This window comes from Neomonachus schauinslandi, chromosome 1, assembly GCF_002201575.2.
Source record: "Neomonachus schauinslandi chromosome 1, ASM220157v2, whole genome shotgun sequence".
NCBI lineage: Eukaryota > Metazoa > Chordata > Mammalia > Carnivora > Phocidae > Neomonachus > Neomonachus schauinslandi.
In genome coordinates, this window is record NC_058403.1 from 164,480,846 (window position 1) to 164,498,150 (window position 17,305).

A 17,305-nucleotide genomic window follows, 5' to 3' on the forward strand; every position below is an offset into this window, starting at 1 on the left:
AGCACCATTTACTAAGAAGACTCACTAAATTGCAGTGGCTCCTTTGTTGTAAATCAAGTGACTACATGTGTTGGGCTAATTCTGGACACATTCTCTTTGTGTCTCTTTCAGCTAATACTACAGTGTCTTTAATATAGTAGCTGTGCCGTTAAGTTCTTAACATCTGTAGTACGAGTACTCTACTTTGGTTTCCTTTAAAACTACTTTCATTCTGGGGCCTTTGATTTCCATGTAAATGTTAGAATGAATTTCCACCCCCCCAAAAGTTGCCTTTGATTGGCATTGTATTGAATCTATAAATAAATGTGGAGAAAATGGGCATGTTGACATTGTTGAGTTTTCTAGTCCATGTACATAGGGTATTTCTTTACTTAGGCCTTTTTAAAATTGCCCTCAGCAAATTTGGTAGTTTTCAAGATAAAAATTTTACACATTTTTGTTAAATTTATTCTTAGGTATTTAATGTTTTTGATGGTATTTCAAGTGGTATTTCCTTTAAAATTTCATTTCCTGTTTGCTAATATATAGGCATTAATTTTTGTTAATTGATATTATGTCCAGGGTCTTGCAAAAATTCACTTATTCTAGTTGCTTGTAGAGTCTTCAGATTTTTTATGAACATAATCGTGTCACCTGCAAATAAAAAATTTTCTTTTTTTCCTATTGTGTGTGTGTGTATTTATGTGTGTGTATATATATATATATATATATATATTTTTTTTTTTTTTTCCCCTTACCACAAAAGCTAGAGCCTCCAGTACAATTTGAAGAGAAGTAGTGGTGGTAGACATATCCTTGTCTTGTTTTCAATCTTAAGGGGAGATATCCGAAGTTTTACTAGTGACTATAATATTAGCACAGTTTTTTTTAAAAGTCTTCAGCAGACATTTCTTTTCTTTTCTTTTTTTTTTAAGATTTTATTTATTTATTTGACAGAGAGAGACACAGTGAGAGAGGGAACCCAAGCAGGGGGAGTGGGAGAGGGAGAAGCAGGCTTCCTGCAGAGCAGGGAGCCCGATGTGGGGCTCGATCTCAGGACCCTGGGATCATGACCTGAGCCGAAGGCAGACGCTTAACGACTGAGCCACCCAGGCGCCCCTAGCACAGTTATTTTGATGGTATCTTTTATCAGATTAAGCAGGTTTCCTTTTGGGGGGCCTGAGTGGCTCAGTCAGTTAAGCATCTGACTCTTGATCTCTTCTCAGGTTTTGATCTCAAGGTTGTGAGTTCAAGCGCTGTATTGGGCTCCATGATGGGCATGGAGCTTACTTTAAAAAAAAAAAAGTTTCCTTCTATTCCTGGTTTTCTAAAGTGTTTTTATTATGAATGGGTATTGAATTTTTTCAAATGCTTTTTCTGCATTTATTGTAATGATTGTATAGTTTTTCTCCTTTATTTTGCTAATGTGGTGAATTACATTGATTTTTCAAATAGCAAACCAACCTTGTGTTCTGGAATAAATCCCACTTGGTTATGAAGCATTGTACTTTTTATTTGTCTCCAGATTTTATTTGTTAATATTTCATTTATGATTTTTGTGTCTATATTTGAGATTATTGGACTATAATTTTATTTTCCTACAATGTGCTTGTCAGATTTTGTTATCAAGGTTATGCTGGCTTTAATATGAGTTGGGAAATATTCTTCTTTTTTTATTTTCTGAATGATTTTGTGTAACACTGTTATTATTTCTTCCATAAATATTTGGTAGAATTTACCAGCAAAACCATCTGGGCCTGGAGTTCTCTTTGTAGGAAGGATTTTTTTTTTTTGTAGGAAGGTTTTTAATTACAGCTCAGTTTCTTTAATAGATAATACTGCTCTTCAGATTTTCTGTTTCTTCCTTTGGCAGTTTTGATGAGTAGTCTTTTTCAAGAAATTTGTCCATTTCATTTAAAATTTTGATTTTATTGATATAAAATTTTCATAATATCCTCTTATCTTTTAATTTCTGTTGGATTTGTAATGATGCCTCCTTATAATTCTTTGTTTTTGTAGTTTGTATTTTCGCTTTTTTTTTTCTCGTTCAGTCTTGGTAGGGGTTTATTAATTTCATTAATTTTTTTTCAAAAAACCAACTTTTGGCTTTGCTTATTTCCTCTCATATGCTTATTTTCTATTTCATTAATATGTTATTATTTCCATCCTTCTTTTGTTGTAATTTGCTGTTCATTACCTAATGTTTTAAGTTGGAAGCTTAGAGTGTTGATTTTCAATTTTTCTATTAAGCTGTAAATTGTTTTCTAGGGACTGTTTTAGCAAACCTCCAAGTTGTCATTCAACTCAGAATATTTTCTAATTTGCATTGTTTTTGATCTAAAGGGTTATTTGGAAGTGTGGTGCTTAACACACTAAAGTGCATCTCTTAAAGTTTGGAGATTGTCTAGTTATTTTTTGTTATTGAGTGTCACGTGAATTCACAGTGGTCAGAGTAGATACACTGAATTATTTCATTCCTTGTAAATTTGTTGAGATTTACTTTATGGCCTAGAATGTGGTCTATGCTGGTAAATGTGCCATGTATACTTGAAAAGAATGTGTAGTCTGCATTTGTCAGATGTAATATTTTTTGTTAATTACATCAATTCGATTAATTGGGTTGGTTCAGATATTCTGTACTCTTACTGATTTTTATCTGTTTTGTTAGTTAGAAAGGTGTGTTTGGATTTATACACACTATTATTTAAACCAAACAGTATTGTGAATGGGCTGTTTCTCCTTTTAGGTCTGTCAGTTTTTGCTTTTTACATTTTGAAGCTATGCTATTAAGTGAATATAATTTATGATTTTTATGGCTTTGAATTAAATTGACCATTTTGTCAAAATGAGATGTCCCTCTTTATGTCTCATAATACTTTTTGCCTTAATGTTGTCTGTTACTAATGTTGCCATATCAGGTTTCTTTTCATTAGTATTCATGGTACATCTCTTCCCATCCTTTTATTTTTAACCTTCCTGGGTCTTTATATTTAAAGTGTTTTCTTTCAAACAGTATATAATTGTATCTTTTGTATCTTATTTTTTAATCCAGTCTGACCATCTTTGTCTTTTGGAGTATGTATCCATTACATTTAATGTGATTACAGTTTGCCATGTTGCTTTTTGTTTTCTTTCTCCATTTGTTCCTTTTTTAAAAAAATTATTTATTTATTCCTGCCCATTCTTTTCAAAATTGAGTATTTTTATTATTTTATTTCCTTTGTTAGTTTTTACATTATACCTCTTAGTGTCACTCTTTTAAGTCCTTACTGAAAAAAATGACAAAATACATCCTAATGATAGTGTACCATAAATTAGTACTTTTATTATGTCCTGAACAATGCAAGAACCTTACAGTATTTTTATATCATTTAATCTCCCTTTTTTTTTGCAATGTTTTTGTATGTATTTTACTTCCATGTATGTTAAAAATCTCAACAAGACATTGTTAGTGTTGTTGAAAACAGTCAGTAGTTTTGTTTTTACCCACGTATTTACCGTTTCTGGAGCTGTTGATTCTTGCTGACATTTTTGTGCTTCCCTCTAGAATTGTTTCCCTTAAGCTGAAGAACATTTCTTGTAGTATTTCTTGTCTGCCAGTCAGGAATTCTCTTAGCTTTTCTTAGTTGGAGAATGTATTTTGCTCTCACTTTAGAATACTATTTTCTTTTTTTAAAAAGATTTTTACTTATTTATTCATGAGAGACAGAGAGAGAGAGGCAGAGGCAGAGGGAGAAGCAGGCTCCCTGTAGAGCGGAGTCTGGTGTGGGACTCGATCCCAGGACCCTGCGATCATGACCTGAGCCGAAGGCAGACGCTTAACCAACTGAGCCACCCAGGCGCCCTAGAACACTGTTTTCAGCGGAAATAGAACTCTTGGTAGTTTTGCTTTTTAAAGATGTCCTGATGTCATTCTATTATCTTCTTGCTTTCATTGTTTTTGTTGAGTAGTCAGTAATGTTTTTATTGTTTCTTAGAGCAGTGGTTCTCAGCTGGGAGTGATTTTACCTTCCTTTTACCCCTACCCCAGGGGACATTTGGTAATGTTTGGATATGTTTTGGTTGTCTCAACCCAGGGTGGGGTGTATGCTACTGACATTCCTACAGTGCACAATTCACAGCAAAAAAGGCTCTGATTCAAAGTGTCAGTAGTGCCGAGGTTGAGACACTGTGCCTTAGAGGTCGCATGTCTTATTTTTTTTCTGGTTGTGTACGAGATTTTCTCTCTTTTATTTTTTAGCAGTTTGGTTAGTATATGCCTAGGTTTTATTTTCTTTGTTTATCCTTTTTGGGATGGATTTTAATTCCCCCTAACAGTACACTATCTTTTTATTCATTTTTTTTTTCATCTTTTTTTTAAATATTGATTGTAGTTATCTTGAAGTCCTTCTAATGCCACTGTTTGGATCACCTCTGGATCTACTTCCATCGACTATTTGATCTTTTGATTAGTGGCTAATTTCTTGTTTCTTTGCATGTCTAGTCATTTTAAAATGTGTTTTGATGAAATGTTATGGAGGCTGTGAATTATCTTCCTTTGAAAGATGTTGGATTCTGTTCTGACGGGTGGCTAAATTACCAGCTCTTCACTTTTTTTTTTTAGTAGGCTCCATGCCTGGTGTGGAGCCCAATGCGAGGCTTTAACTCACTATGCTGAGATCAAGACCTGAGCTGAAATCGAGAGTCAGATGGTTAACTGATTGAGCTGGTGTCCCACCAGCTCTTCACTTTTATTCTGTTAGGGCCTTATTTAGTGTTTTGTTGGGTTTGGTCTATTAATGTTTTATATTTCCAGAGTATGGTCATTTTTCCTAAGGTGTGGCCTTTGTGGGGTTTCAACTGAATGTCTGGGATTTTTTCCAAGATCTTTCCAATTTGGTTGGGCTCAAACTCCAACAACTTTTCAACTTTTCTCAGCTTCTCAACATGTGCTTTCTACGAGGTTCTCTTGTTCTCTCTCTCTCAGGCTTTTGAAGCCCTGGAGGTGATCAGGAGTGGATGAGAATTTCTGTGCAGATTTTTGGGGTTCTCTTTCTTTGGGGGTAATCCTAGCCATCTTTGCCCAGGACTCTGATCTCTCTTCCCTCTGGTCTCTATTTGGACTTCATTTCAATACCTAATTCCAAGAAGATGCTTCCAGGGGAAGTTCTTGGGGGAATGTTGGATCACCTCGTGTTTCTCTTTTCTTTCAGTGATTGGAGCCTTGTATTGATTATAGTCCATGCTATAAACATTTGTTTTGTGTGTTTTGTTCAATTTTAAAGTTACGTATGGTTGGAGAGTAAGTCTTATACCAGGTATTCTTCATGGCCAGATTCTGAAGTATCTCCATTTTCCTTTATAAAAGATTAACTGCTTTTTAAGTCAGATTTATTGCTTTGAAGAAATACTGGTTTGGTTGCCATTATGGAGTAAGTTCTGTATTTCACAGAAGCAAGTGTTAATTGGGTAAACAGCTTATGTCAGTTAACTTATTGTATATAACTTGACATCTTCGTTATCCATTGTATTTTTTGTGCTTCAAGGAATCATCTGTTGCAGTTTGCCTTAGAGTCACCACCCATATCTCCTGCTTCTTCCTCTTCAAAGAACCTTGCTTCCAAAGTACACACTCCTGTAGCCTTCAGACGTTCTTTAAAGCAAGGAAGCAGGTTAATGGAGAATTTCTTGATCAGAGAAACTGGTGGTTCCACATCAGAGTTGTTGATAAAAGAGAATGAGAGTAAATGCACCCCTCAGAAAGAGGTGAGCACTTCTTCAAAGACCAAAGAGACACCTATAGAAAAGGCGGCTCCGTGTTCCTTAGATGCTCATGTTCCTGAGACACCCTCTACATCAACTTTGAAACAGGTTACCAAAGGTAGGAAATTATTTTCATATATGTATTTTCTTACTTAATGGAAATCTTTTCATCCCATATGACCTGAGAATAAATAAGCATCTTGAGGGGGATGGAATGGGAAAGGACAAACCAAATTTTACATTATAACAGTCTCAGAAATTGATGTAGGCAATGCTGCAAGATATTTTTATACTCTTTCTCTCTCACAGAATAGGAATTCAGGCTGATTGCTGGAAAAATGGAACAATTTTAGTTAGCTCATATTTTAACTATGGCAGTAGCTTTTTATTTTTCAGCTTTTAATTTCCCTCCTCATCTTTCATATCAGTTCCAGTTTAATCTTAACGAGCTCGTTTTATCTTCTTATACCCCTTTTTGAACACTTCCAAGCTGTTCTGACTGGCATTTATAGCCATAGACAATTTGACCCCTCCCCTAGATGTCTGACCTCTGTCTCAAAAATCCTTCTGCGCTAGCCAAACTGATCTTTCCATTATTCCTTGAATACACCCAGAGATTGGAAAAACTACAAGCTGCAGGCCAAGTTTGGCTTGACACTTTATTTTTGTAAGTAAAGGTTCACTGGAAAATAGCCACACCCATTTGTTGACATATTTTTTATGAATGCTTTCATGCTCCATGGCAGTGATTAGTAGTTGTAACACAGACCATCTAGCCTGCAGAGCCTAAAATCTCTACTAACTGGCCCTTAACTAAAAAGGTTTGCTGGGGCGCCTGGGTGGTTCAGTCGGTTAAGCGTCCAAGTCTTGATTTTGGCTCAGGTCATGATATCAGGGTTGTGAGATCGAGCCCTGCATTGGGCTCTGTACTCAGCAGGGAGCCTGCTTGAGATCCCCACCCAACTGTGCTCACTCACCTGCACGCTCTTGCTCTCTTAAAAAAAAAAAAAATTTTGCTGACACCTGTTTTATCTTTCTAGATTCTATCCAGATCCTAACCATTCTTTGGTTATGTTAGACAATATTGACATCTCACATCACGAAAGTGTTACGGCACTTGTTTTCTGGACTATTTTGTGTATAGTTTGCTTTTTTGATGACTCGATCAGCTTGTTTAACCTATTGTTTCCATGTTTCCTCTTACCCGGGAAGTTCAGATCACCTTTTAGGCAGAAACTATGTCTTAGACATCTTTGGTATGCCCACATCATACATAGTGCAGGGCAATTAGTGGTTATTCATTTTAGTTTTTTTTAAAGATTTTATTTATTTATCTGAGGGAGAGGGAGAGAGAGAGCATGCACAAGAGAGTATGAACAGTTGGGAGGGGAAGAGGGAGAGGGAGAAGCAGACTCCTTGCTGAGCACGGAGCCTGATGACACAGGCTCGATTCCAGGACCCTGAGATCATGACCTGAGCCGAAGGCAGATGCTCAACCAACTGAGCCACACAGGCGCCCTGCAAGTAGTGGTTATTAAACTTAGATTGAAGTTAGTGTATTAATACTCAAGGGTTTAAATTTTGTAAGGAGGGGCTCGGGGTCCTGGGATTGAGCCCTGCATCAGGCTCCCTGCTAGCAAGGGAATCTGCTTCTCCCTCTGCCCCTGCTCATGTGCTCGCTCTCTTGCTATCTCTCTCTCTCAAATAAATAAATAAATAAAATCTTAAAAAAAATAAAATTTTTAAGGATATGTGGATCTTGCATTTCCTACCCTATCTTTTGTCAGTCTATCAATTGACAGTTTTTGTTGTAGTGTTTTTAGCTTGATAGTTAATTTTTTCCCCCTAACAGACCAGTTTTTTTCAAATGAAATCTTACCATGAACTGTAAAACATAAAATAGATAAAATTGGCCTTGCTCCATTGAAGTAGAGATGGAGGCCCTGACCTCCTGCTTCATCCCAGCCTTTATCATGGTGGCCTCTGGGCCCCAAGATTCTTCCATAGTTCTCTGCAACTTCGTGAAACAGTTTGAGAATGATTGTGTTTCCTAATGGCAACACTACATTTGTAATTACAAATGAGAGTTAAATTATCGAATTTGTAACCATTGCTGATTTGAACAGTAGTTGGCCCAAACCAACAAATGCTTCAGTTTAGCTTTGCATACGCTCTCATCCCCAGCCAGGTGTATCTTATTCATGTTGTTACAATTGCTACAGTGCTACATATGAATGACTCCTGGACCAGAAAACTTAAGATTAGTTCTATAGGCTGGTCACACCTCTGTAGAAAAGACTTAACCAAAGCATTTTCTAATAAATGAATCCCCAGACTTCTTTGCAATCTCTTCCTGTAGGCCGCAGATTCTAATTATGTGACTTACCACAATTTAGCCATTACTCAGTGAACAGTCTCTCCCAATCCTGTTGCCTTGAGGTGTCATTCTTTTTCTCTTCTGCTTTTCTAAGTGCATGTTAAGGTTGGGATTGTTTTTTTTTTTTATATTAATTGCTAAAAGATGACAGGTTATACATTATTTTTGCCCTTTCTGTAAATAATAAAGTCTCTCTTTCTCTTTTTAAAAAAATACAGTGGATTGTCCTGTTTGCGGGGTTAATATTCCAGAAAATCACATTAATAAGCACTTAGACAGCTGTTTAACACGTGAGGAGAAGAAGGAAAGCCTCAGAAGGTAAGAAAGTTAAAGCATAACCATTGAGCTACTTTAACAAGGTACTTCTTGTACTTTATAAACTATTTGCCACCTCTTCCGTTCTGTCTCCTTCATCCTGAGGGTTATTTCCCATAAACCATGAGAATCTGGTGACCTGCATTTCTCCTCAGAAATGTTTCTTCCTGGGGCGCCTGGCTGGCTCAGTCAGTAGAGCATGTGACTCTCAATCTCAGGGTCCTGAGTTCAGGCCCCACATTGGGCATGGAGCCCACTTAAAAAAAAAAAAAGAAATGTTTCTTCCTGAGGAATGAGTTTCAAGTGTAAAGGCTGAGCATGTTCTCCTTGAATAGTAAGAAGTCAACACTGATACTCTTGCTTGGACTGCTCTTTTTCTAGATGCATCTTTCATAGTTCTTCTAATACATTTAGTTCTGTCAGTTTATCCAAAGACATACTCATCCATACATAATTAAGTTCAAGTTCCAATAGTGGTTCCAAACCCCGCTCCTTGGAATACTGTAGTCCTGCCGTTTGCTCTGGCTTGCAGTTTAGAAGCACTGCATATCATATCTCTCTTAGGGAAAGATTCACTATACCAGTGAGTGTATTGAAGGATCTGAGAAGTCCTACATCAAAGGTAATTGTTGGATTTTATTTAATCCAGTAATTACTACATTATTTGACCCCAAAATCTTTTTTTTTTCCCCAAGATTTCATTTATTTATTAGAGAGAGTATGAGCAGGGGGAGGGGCAGAGGGAGCAGACTCCCCACTGAACAGGGAGCCCGCTGTGGGGCTCCATCCCAGGACCCTGAGATCATGACCTGAGCCAAAGGTAGACGCTTAACCAACTGAGGCACTCAGGCACCCCTTGACCCCAAAACCTTTTTGTTCTCATAATTTACATCTTAAAAAACTAATTTGTAAAGATATGTTTAGGGGAACATTGAGCTGCATTTCTCTTAAGTTACATCCGGGTCCTGGGGTCTGTCTGGTCAAATAAAAGATACTGTGACATTTAGAACATTTTATCTACAACACCCTGACAGGCCATTTCCTTGTTAGGGGTGATAACCCTTAACCCGCTATGTAGAATCGTATCAGAGTTGATTCAAAGAATATTTTTCCTTTTGATGTCTTCAGATTCTGAGGACCCTTAAATGCATTACTCATTTTCACTAAATCATGGAAGAAGGATCAGTGTTATCTTCATGTTTTGGGAATCATCTATCAGGCTTCATATTTTAAAATTCTGGATAGAAATTGTTGATATCTGCGGGTGCTTTTCATCGTAAATGCCAGTGAACAGTACAGTTTCCCATTCGAATTTCACAGTCATCAGTTTAATTGTCTGTACTTGATAAAATAAATGTTTCAGATACAGGCTTAATGAACTATCCCTCACAGTGTGCTTGTATAAATTCCTACAAAATGTTTCAGCTCTTGCTACCCACTGTGATTTTATTTAGCTGTAATCTTACCTGTTTTGTAGAGCCCACTGGGTAGTTTTCAGAAAAATGTAATCTCTTGAGAGTTTGTAGGTCCTTCTATAGTTAAATAATTATCTCTGGCTTTTAGACGTTATTGATAAAGCATAAAAGAAATAATTTAGTCAGGGAATGGTACTGTTGATTAATAGAAAAATGTTTGGTTGTTTTCAGTCTACATATATTCAACTGTACTATTTCTCTCAGTATAGTCTTTGGGCCATTTACATCAGATTTACCCTATGGAAGCTTGTTAACATAGATTTTAGGTCTCCACTTCAGAACGAAATCAGAATTGGGGGGTGTTATGGAGACGTGACCAAGAATCTGCAATTTAATAAACTCTCTTGGTGATTCCAAGATTCACTCCAGTTTGGGTAGCATGGCCTTGAAGGCAAACTAGTTATATACAAGTCCTTTGTAAAATCATGAGGTTTTTTTTGATAAACTGTTTACTTTCAAGTGCTTATTAATTTTTACTGGAAACTTTGGTATTTTAATTTTGAAATATTGGAATTGTAATGACTACTTTGAATGCATATTTATTAAGCACCTAATTGCCATGGTGTTGAGCCAAGTAACGTACTGAGAGAGCCAGGTTATAATCAGATTAAATAGATTAAAGCTCACTAAGGAGTTCCTGTTTATAAAATTATCTCAAGTCATTGATACCCTTAGGTAGCTTGACTTTTGTTCCATTTTAAGAAGTAATGTTTATTAACTGGTTTTTTGGAGGGAGCAGAAAAAAGTCATTTAATAGGGCTCTGCTATATTAAATTGTAGCTTAGTGCTTGTCAGTGTATTAATTATATAAATAGAATGAAGAGCCAGGTGGTGGTTTTGCTAATACACTTGTAATCCTTATTTTTTGTTAATATAATTAATTGAAGTTGAAGGGAATAAACCCTCTTGTATTTCTTGCTATTGTTTTCAATCGTGTTCTTTGAAGATGATGCCATAAGAATATTATCTACCTGTCAACTTTCAGAATTCTTTTTTCATTGGCAGTTAATAATTGGGTAAAGCTAACCATTTCAACACATCTTTTATTCTAGAAATTTTGTACAATGTTTGCCTCCACTTTGAGGGGGCAGTTTTGCCTGTGGATCAGCACTTTTTCTAAAGCAGATATATTCTTAAATTTGTAGTCTAATCTCAATAGTGTTTGTACTCTGATCATCTGAGGTAATGGTTTTTTGCAGATATTTTGCATGGAAACCATGGGCACATTTTAGGACAACATGCTTTAAAGCAGTGGAGAATTGAGGAAGTCGATGTAAGTGTGATTCTGAAGTGAGGTTCTTACAGCATTTAGTGCACATTTCCATGGGCGTCCCGGGTCTGCATCTTTAGGCCTGACCTCTTTCTGAGACCTATATTTCTCTAAGGTTGGCTGCCACCTAGACCCTGGTAGCTGAATGTGCTGTGGGCACCTCAGATGCTTCATGTCCAACATTGTCAACCTTATTTGCAAATTTAATTCTTCTCTTTCCCATTTTTATCTTAATGGTTCCACTATTTTCCCAGTCACACTGGTACTGCATCAGAAGGCAAATTAACTGTTTTATGTGAAGAGCATTTGATAATACACAATAACTCTAAGTAATCTCTTTTTCCCCCCTTTTTAGTTCTGTTCACAAAAGGAAGCCTCTGCCCAAAACTGTATATAACTTGCTCTCAGATCGTGATTTAAAGAAAAAGCTAAAACAGCATGGATTATCTATTCAAGGAAATAAACAACAGCTCATTAAAAGGCACCAAGAATTTGTACACATGTACAATGCCCAGTGCGATGCTTTGCATCCTAAATCAGGTAAACTAATAAAGCAATTAGTTCTTCTTGTTTTCTGGTTAAAGCAATTTTGTGTAGCTCAGAGATGATAAGTCATAGAAAAAAATTTTAATAAATACAATTTTGATAATAGATGAGAATTCCTTCAAAAGGTACCTAGACTGATGAATCACAGACCTGTACTTCTGAAACAAATAATACATTATATGTTAAAAAAAAAAGATAGTATGAGGGGAAAAATGAAGAGGGGGAAATCAGAGGGGGAGATGAACCATGAGAGACTATGAACTCTGAGAAACAAATTGAGGGTTCTAGAGGGGAGGAGGGTGGGGGGATGGGTTAGCCTGGTGATGGGTATTAAAGAGGGCACGTATTTAATGGAGCACTGGGTGTTATACACAAACAATGAATCATGGAACACTACATCAAAAACTAATGATGTAATGTATGGTAATTAACATAATAAAATAAAATTTAAAAAAAATCTTCAGGGAGTCAGCAAAAAAAAAAAAAAAGGTACCTAGAGTATTCTCTGATAAGCCTTTCTCGCAGCCGGTCTCTCAGTCACTATTCCCTTCTCAGAGGCAACCACTGCTTCCGGTTTCTTTCGTATATCTTTCCAGAGATAGTGTGGGATGAAGAGTTGATCTAGAGAGCCAGGGTTATAATCCCAGTTCTGCAGCTTTATGACCAGAAGACTGTGGGCAAGTTACTTATTATCTCAGTTTTCTCATCCATAAAATAAGGGTTATAATACTGCATACTGCATAGTGTTTTGAAAGGAATAAATGAAAAGTGCACATCTTTTAAAAAACATTTTTATTTATCTGAGAGAGAGAAAGAACAAATGAACAAGCGGGGGTGGGGTGGGGGAGAGGCAGAGGCAAAGGGAGAAGCAGGCTCCCCACTGAGCAAGGACCCCTCAACTCGGGACTCGATCCCAGGACCCTGAGATCATGACCTGAGCCAAAGGCAGATGCTTAACCAGTTGAGCCACCCAGGCGCCCTATGTTTAGCACATTTTTATATGCTTATTGACCATCTGGATATCCTTTTTGGTGAAATACCCTTTTAAGTGTTACGACCAATTTTTTTATGCTGTGTATCCTTTTTTTTTCTTATGTATTTGAGGGAGTGCATGAAATTTTCTGTATACAGATCTTGCTGCATATATGTGTATCTAATCTCTTCTTTCATTCACCTTTTCACTCTCTTAAATGACTTCATTCAAGAATACAAGTTCTTAATTGTACTATTTAATCTTCTGCATTTTTCCTTTGGTTAGTGCTTTTTATGTCCTTGCCTACTACAAAATTAGGAGGATTTTCTTTTCTTCTAAAAGCTTTATTGTTTTTGCTTTTACATTTTGACTTATAATTTATCTGGAATCTATTTTAGCATATGTTGTGAGGTAAGGGCAAGATTCTCCTGTTTTTCCATATGGATAGCCAATCAATACAGCACCATTTATTGAAAAACTATCCTTTCCCTGCTGAATTGTCAGTACATCTTAACTGAGAATCAGGTAACTGTGTGTGTGTGGGTCTTGGACGTTGTTTTGTTCCATTAAGTCACATTTAGCCTTCTGTCAGTAGTGCGTTGTCTAAATTACTTTATGAGTAATTTTTTTTTTTTTAAAGATTTTATTTATTTATTTGACAGAGAGTGAGACAATGTGAGAGGGAACACAAGCAGGGGGAGCGGGAGAGGGAGAAGCAGACTTTCTGCTGAGCAGGGAGGCCTATGCGGGGCTTGATCCCAGGACCCTGGGATCATGACCTGAGCCAAAGGCAGACGCTTAACGACTGAGCCACCCAGGTGCCCCCTTCATGAGTAATTTTCAATAGATCTTGCTGCCTGGCAATGTGGTTCCTCTAGTTTTGTTTTTTTGAGATTGCCTTGGCTTTTCTAGGCCCTTTGCATTTCCATGTAAATTTTAGAATAAGCCTATAAAATCTCATCAAGAAACTAAAATCTGCTTGGATTTTGATTGGGACTATGTTGAATCTGTAGATCAATTTGGGGAAAGTTGGTATCTGTACACTATTTGAGTGTTTCAGTTCATGAATTTGGTTTATCCCTTTAGTTTTTCATTTCTGTCAGTAATGTTTTATAGTCTTCAGTATGAAGGGTTTTTTTTTAAAGACTTATTTATAGGTATTTGTTGTTTTTGATGCAGTTGTAAGTGGTGTCTTATTTTAAATTGTCAATTTTTATTTTTTTGTCATTGGTATGTAAAAATATAACTAATTTTTATACATATCTTGTACCTAGCAACTTGTTATTTATTCACTTTTTATGTGTACATTTTAAAATTGATGTATAATTATCCTTTTATTTTTTATTTTTATTTTTTAAAGATTTATTTATTTGAGAGAGAGAGAGGGAGAGTGCAGTGGGGAGGGGCAGAGGGAGAGGGAGAGAGGGTCTGAAGCAGACTCTACACTGAGTGCAGAGCCCCACAAGGTGCTTGATTTCACAACCCTGAAATCATGACCTGAGCTGAAACCAAGAGTTGGACGCTCAACCGACTATGCTACCCAGGTGCTCCTGTAATTCATCCTCTTAGAGTGTACAGTTAGATGAGTTTTGACAAATGTATGCAGAGTCATTTAGCTATCATTTCAGTCAAAATATAGAACATTTTCTTCTCCAAAAGTTCCTCTGCCCTTTTGTAAGGCCCTGGGATATACTGATCTTTTATGTTTCTATAGTTTTGCCTTTTCTAAAATGCCAGACAAATGGAATTATACATATTGTACATTATGTAGTCTTTTATATCTGGCTTCTTTCACTTAGTGCAGTGCTCTTGAAATTTATTCGTGTTGCTGTATTTATCAGTAGTTCACTCATTTTTGTTGTCAAGCAGTGTTCCAGTTTTTGGCTATTATGGATAAAGCTTCGATGAACATGGGCTTACAGATTTTGGATAGCCATATGTTTTCATTTTTCTTGGATAAATACCCAGCAGTAGAATTACTGGGTCGTATGGTAAGTGTATGCTTAAAAGTAAAGAAATTGCTGAACTGTTTTTTAAATGGCTACAGTATTTTTCATTGTATGAGAGATCCACTTGCTCCACTTCCTTGTCAACACTTAGTATTTTCAGTCTTCCTAATTTTAGCCATTCTGTTGGATATGTAGTGGTATCTCATGATGCACGTATGCCTGTGTACTATATGTGTATGTACCCATGTAAATCCATTTACAGTTACATGCATTAGAAATCATGAGAACATACTGATACCTGTGCTTACAGTCCAACCCCACAGAGTTCTTTACCTTTCTCTATTACATATTTATATTTCCCTTTTTTTTTTCTGCCATGGGGAGAATCCTCCCTTTAATAGCATTAGCACATTTACAACAGCACATCTAAAATAGTTTCAGAATTGCTTCATCAGTACTACCACACCACTGCAAAACAGACCTATCTGTAAGAAAGAATTCAGGATATTTTTAGTTCTCTCTCCCAGACTTCCTCTCCCCTCCTCTCTTTGTTGGACTGAGGGTATGTAGTCAAATATTGTGTTCATAATTTCCTTTTTATCTTTCTTCATTGTGATTTGGTTTTTTACTGAAATAGGGTGGGGTTCATTTGTTTCACTTTGTTTCTAATTGTTGTTATTTAGTTGTCCCTTCCAAGTATAAGACATTAATAACTTAAATGTAACATTTAAACTACTTTAAGAAGATATATTTTTATAATGGACCACTGGCTGTCATAAATATATTACATACAATAGCAGTTTTGTTTTGAGAGTGCTCCTAATTACTCTTGAAGCGTTTTTTAAAACATTTTTTTTATTTAAATTCAATTAACATATAATGGATAATTGGTTTCAGAGGTACAGGTCTGTGATTCATCAGTCTTACATAATACCCAGTGCTCAGTACATCACGTGCCCTCCTTAATGCCCATCACCCAGTTACCCCAGCCTCCTACCCACCTCCCCTCCCAGCATCCCTCAGTTTGTTTTCTGTGATTAAGAGTCTCTTACGGTTTGTCTCCCTCTCTAGTTTCTTCTTGTTTTATTTTTTCCTCTCTTCCCATATGATCCTCTGTTTTGTTTCTTAAATTCCACATACCAGTGTACTCTTGAAGCATTTTTATGATGGTAGCTTTAAAATTCTTATCAGATAGTTTCAAGATTTGAATCATCTCAGTGTTTGTCAATTGCCTTTTCTCATTGAAGTTATGATTTTCCTCCTTCTTAGTTGACAAGTGTTTTTTATTGTGTCTTAGACATTTTGACTGTAATATGAGATTCTAGCTCCTTTTTAATTTTTTTTTTTTTTAAAGATTTTATTTATTTGACAGAGAGAGACACAACGAGAGAGGGAACACAAGCAGGGGGAGTGGGAGAGGGAGAAGCAGGCTTCCTGCCGAGCAGGGAGCCCGATGCGGGGCTTGATCCCAGGACCCTGGGATCATGACCTGAGCCGAAGGCAGACGCTTAATGACTGAGCCACCCAGGCGCCCCTCTAGCTCCTTTTTTAATATTCTACTTTAGCAGGCAGTCACTCTGTTTAGGTTTAGTTTGCAGATCCAGGCTTGCTTCTGTGGACTATGGTTGTAATGACAATTTAGTTTTCAGAGCTCTTGCAGTGTTGTTCAGAGCTGCTTCATTTAATTGCTACCTGGGGGGCACTCAGAAAACCTGGTATTCCATACTGTGCTTCAGTTCTCAGACCTTTTGGCCTATTAATTTAATTTTTTTTTTTTCAAAGATTTTATTTATTTGTCAGAGAGAGAGCACGTACAAGCAGGGGGAGTGGCAGGCAGAGGGAGAAGCAGACTCCCCGCTGAGCAGGGAGCCCAATGTGGGACTCGATCCCAGGACCCTGGGATCATGCCCTGAGCCGAAGGCAGATGCTTAAATGACTGAGCCACCCAGGCGCCCCTGGCCTATTAATTTTAGAATATTTCACATGTGAGTGGGTCAGGAGTGTGTTTAGGATGTGCTGTGCAGGTTTAAAGAATGCTTTTCTTCAGGTTTTTTCTCTTTGAGATCCTCACTCTAATCACTAGTTAGGGGGTGGGAGGGTGCTGCCTGCTACTGGTGGGTGAGGGATAGAGGTCTAGGTTACTCACTAGGTCTCTATTGGCACAGTGCTGCTGGAAGAGAAAAACTGTCCCCAGTCTTCCTGTTACTGCTGGGGGAGAAGGGGAGTGGAATCCACACCCTACACTTATTCTCTCATGATACTTTAGTGGGCCGGATTTAGTTGGAGTAGGTCAGGTATTGTCAAAAAGTTTTTGGTCTCTTCCTTTCATAGTCCTTTGCTAGAAAGAAAATGCTTTCTTGGAGATTTGTGTGTGTGTGTATGTGTGCGTGTGTGTATATGTGTGTGTATGTGTGTGTGTGACAGTTGGTGGTTCTGGGTTGCAGCTTCACCAGTGCCCAGTCTGGGATATATAGAAGATAAAGAGAAAGCCTAGGGAACTCACCATCATGTTGTTCCCTAAATTTGAGACCCTTAGCCAGTCCGTCTTCCTTCTTCTATCTTTCAGAGTTCTCTTATAATTGTCTGTTATTATATTACATCTAAGGGTTTTAGTTATACTTAGGAAGAATATGAGAAATGAGTCAAGTCCATCTTCTTCAGAACTAGAAGTTCTTGGGG

At 37.1% G+C, this 17,305-nt stretch overlaps 1 protein-coding gene across 1 annotated transcript in view; it reads left to right on the forward strand.

The window, feature by feature from the left end:
- RAD18 (RAD18 E3 ubiquitin protein ligase) overlaps positions 1–17,305 on the forward strand; it is a 98,208-nt gene that overhangs the window by 31,680 nt on the left and 49,223 nt on the right. The window contains exons 5-7 of the mRNA XM_021695067.1: positions 5,505–5,839; positions 8,317–8,416; positions 11,514–11,698. Coding sequence (XP_021550742.1) covers positions 5,505–5,839; positions 8,317–8,416; positions 11,514–11,698 — 620 coding nt within the window. The remainder of the gene's footprint in view (positions 1–5,504; positions 5,840–8,316; positions 8,417–11,513; positions 11,699–17,305) is intronic.